A 3,098-nucleotide genomic window follows, 5' to 3' on the forward strand; every position below is an offset into this window, starting at 1 on the left:
CTGACATCAATACGACACTGGACACCGACATCAGCAACCAAGCAAAATAGTAAAATGTAAGTCAAAATTGACCGATGCTTATACTTTCAAGGACTAATTCGCATATTTACTTCAACGAAATTGGATAAACTATATATCTGAAACAAACAACTTCAATTAATATACCTGCTACATTTTAGACAGAATCTTTGCTGCTTACCTCTAACAAAAACAACGGGAGTTTTCTAATGTTTTTCGCAAACTCTATGTTGCTTATGATACTCTCTACAATCACTAAGATCCGTGTTGCATCCATCAACAGAGAAAATCATATTTTGTAATCGATTCTGCACCCGCGATCTTTTCGACGATCCAGAAAACGACGACATGCCTTTCGAATCATCATGCTTTCTTCCAGTAGTATCCCGAACTGATTTTTCCAATGAATCAGAAGCCTCACAATGTATGAAATGCTTCCTAAATTTTTTAAATATAATTTATCATAAAAATACATACAATAGCCTATTTATCATTTACATGCTTATGATCTCCCTGAGAAAGAAGTTGTTCCATGAATTTTCTATAATGTTCTACAATTTATTGATTGGTTTCACAACTTGAACTTGCAAGAACACAAAATTTCAATTCATACCTGCAGTATTCCCATCCATCTTATCTGCTTCAAGCCCACTCCGAATGACAAATCATTTACGCGATGGACATAAGGATGTGTGTCTACTAATCTGGTTTTCACATGTAGCAAAATAATCCGGTTGAACATGACTCAGAAAATTGCGCAGACAAGCAACTAAGTGAGTCTGCTGATCTGGTTTTCACCATTGCTCTAGCCTAAAAGCATGTATCATAGATAAAAATACAAACGGTGACATATAACTGGAAAAAAACAACAAAGGAGGAGTATCGACAAAATTAGCTGATAGTTTCAGGTGTAGTGATCTCCTGAACAGCCTTGTAGCATTGGAGACTGCAAAGAGGAAGCTTGGTTTTTGAATCCTAGTATTTTTATGGATTTATACATGTTGGACCAGCACACTTCTCACGAGGTGGAGGATAACTGAAACAATATTCAATGATATCATTAGCAGAGAAGGAACGTTTTGATGTGTTTTTTCAGACAAACTTAACAACTAATCAGTCTTCTCAACTTGCATTTTACGTCTATTGGCAGCCTTAGTTTTCTTTGATAGCAACTCCTGTTCCGTAGGCTTCTCTTTTTGCTTTGTAGTCAAGCAACATGGTTAGCGATTCTCGTATAAAATTGATAAAATAAAATAGTATAATTAATACTCACTTCTAGGCGGGGCAGGAGGTAATCCGTTGGGAAACTCAATTAAACTCGCATTAGATGTAAAAGTACCTTTGTTTGATTGAAGAGCCCGTTGACGCATTGTAAGAGTCATTTCCCTCTTAATGTCCATCAATACATCAATAGATTCTTTCTTCTACAAACCAGATCATGAGTGTACTGCATTAAGAACTATGAATGTTACTCTTTTTGTTTACATTTTTTGTTCACCAGCACCACTGTCACCGCCTCCTCCATCTCCTCCACTTCCTACAGCGATTGTCGAATGTCCGGAATAAAAAGGCGGATATCCCACCAGCATTTCATACATAATAGCTCCAAGTGACCAACCAAAAAATTCTTGGATTTAGATGCGTAAAGTACCTGCTCCATATCATAAATTAGAGTGATGCCAAACCAATAAAGACTGGATTTTGGCTCTCCTGAAAAAATCAGCGGGATGCCTGAAGCATCAACAACGAAAGGCATTGAATGATGCAGTCATGATGATAAGAGGTCCGCAGTCCTGATGCAACAAAATACTAATAATTATACTTGCAAATACTTATCCATGTACATAATAATTATACCTGCAAATACTTATCCATGTAAAGTTGAACATGAATGCAATACCTATATAGGCTATGTTTTTCAATAGGAAGGTCATAGTTTTTCTCATTAGAAGAACTGCTCTTGGCAGTTTCAAGTTCTTGTTCATAATCCATAGCAACATAGGCAAGCTTCTCTTTTATGTCACGGACAAATTCCCGCTCAGCTGAGGTGGTGAACATATACCCTCTCTCAGTGAGGATCTTCATCAAAGATTCAGTTAGATCGCGTCCAGCCATATGCGTGTGCATAACTTATCTTTAATCGGCGACGTCAATGCAATCCTTCTACTCCTCCTGACTGGCTAAGATTTCTCGTGTTTTTGGTTTCACACATTTTGTTTGGTTTTTGGTTGATTTACTAAGACCAACACCCTCATTGAAATAACAGAAATGTTTCATGTTCAGTGTTTGTGATAAAACCACGTCATGATCATATAAAAGGGACTAAATAAACCAGCAAAACATAACATTCACCTGTGACAAAAACAAATGAAAGAATTATTCTCCGCCGTCCTTTTTGCGAAAAAACCGTCCTTATTCGCCGCAGAAGCCTCCAACTGTGACCATGTGTAAATATCCTCTGTTTCCTAGCAATCTATTACGGATGAATTGGCGCACCACGCAAACTCGGCTGCACAGCAGGAGAAGAAGACAAAACAGAAACTGGCCTGCACATCCTTTACCACAGTAGGAAAAATCATAAAAATGAAAAGTAATGCGTTATAATAAAGTTAGGTTCAGTAACTTAATCAGCAATAGAATCATCCTTACTCTTATAGACAAATGTGCAGAACTAAAACAATTCACTTTTTCAATTTTGTTATTGGTTTAATGGTTAGCATATATATTGAAATCCAAAATTTCTCTAAAAAATATCATGCAAATAAACTATTAGTTTGTATCCATGAGAACTATCAACTAACTAATTAACTCAAACAGAATCAAACAGAACCAAGAATGTGGTGTATCTGAATACAACACTATAATCCATTAGATAATCGAGTAGAGAAAACCTATTATCCACTTTCATTTAAAAATAAATTATTAATGCAAGAAAGTAGTCCTCTTGTCCGTGGCATTGAAAGTTCGGACACCTGAATGAATTACTTGTCGACTGAATCTTCTGTTGTGTCGCTCGATCTGATTGTTATTGTCTTCAACAATCTGAAAAGTGAAAACTAATAAACATCACTACAACATAC

At 36.3% G+C, this 3,098-nt stretch overlaps 1 protein-coding gene across 1 annotated transcript; it reads right to left on the bottom strand.

Annotated features, from left to right (window-relative positions):
• Window positions 1-224: 224 nt before the first annotated feature.
• Window positions 225-1,616, bottom strand: LOC131598087 (squamosa promoter-binding-like protein 2). The gene is made up of 2 exons (XM_058870722.1): window positions 1,504-1,616; window positions 225-456 (listed from the first exon to the last, which is right to left on the bottom strand). The coding sequence occupies exons 1-2, from the start codon at window positions 1,614-1,616 to the stop codon at window positions 225-227; spliced, it is 345 nt and encodes a 114-aa protein (XP_058726705.1).
• Window positions 1,617-3,098: the final 1,482 nt, after the last annotated feature.

The sequence above is a fragment of the Vicia villosa genome, linkage group LG4 (genome assembly GCF_029867415.1).
Source record: "Vicia villosa cultivar HV-30 ecotype Madison, WI linkage group LG4, Vvil1.0, whole genome shotgun sequence".
Classification (NCBI taxonomy): Eukaryota; Viridiplantae; Streptophyta; class Magnoliopsida; order Fabales; family Fabaceae; genus Vicia; species Vicia villosa.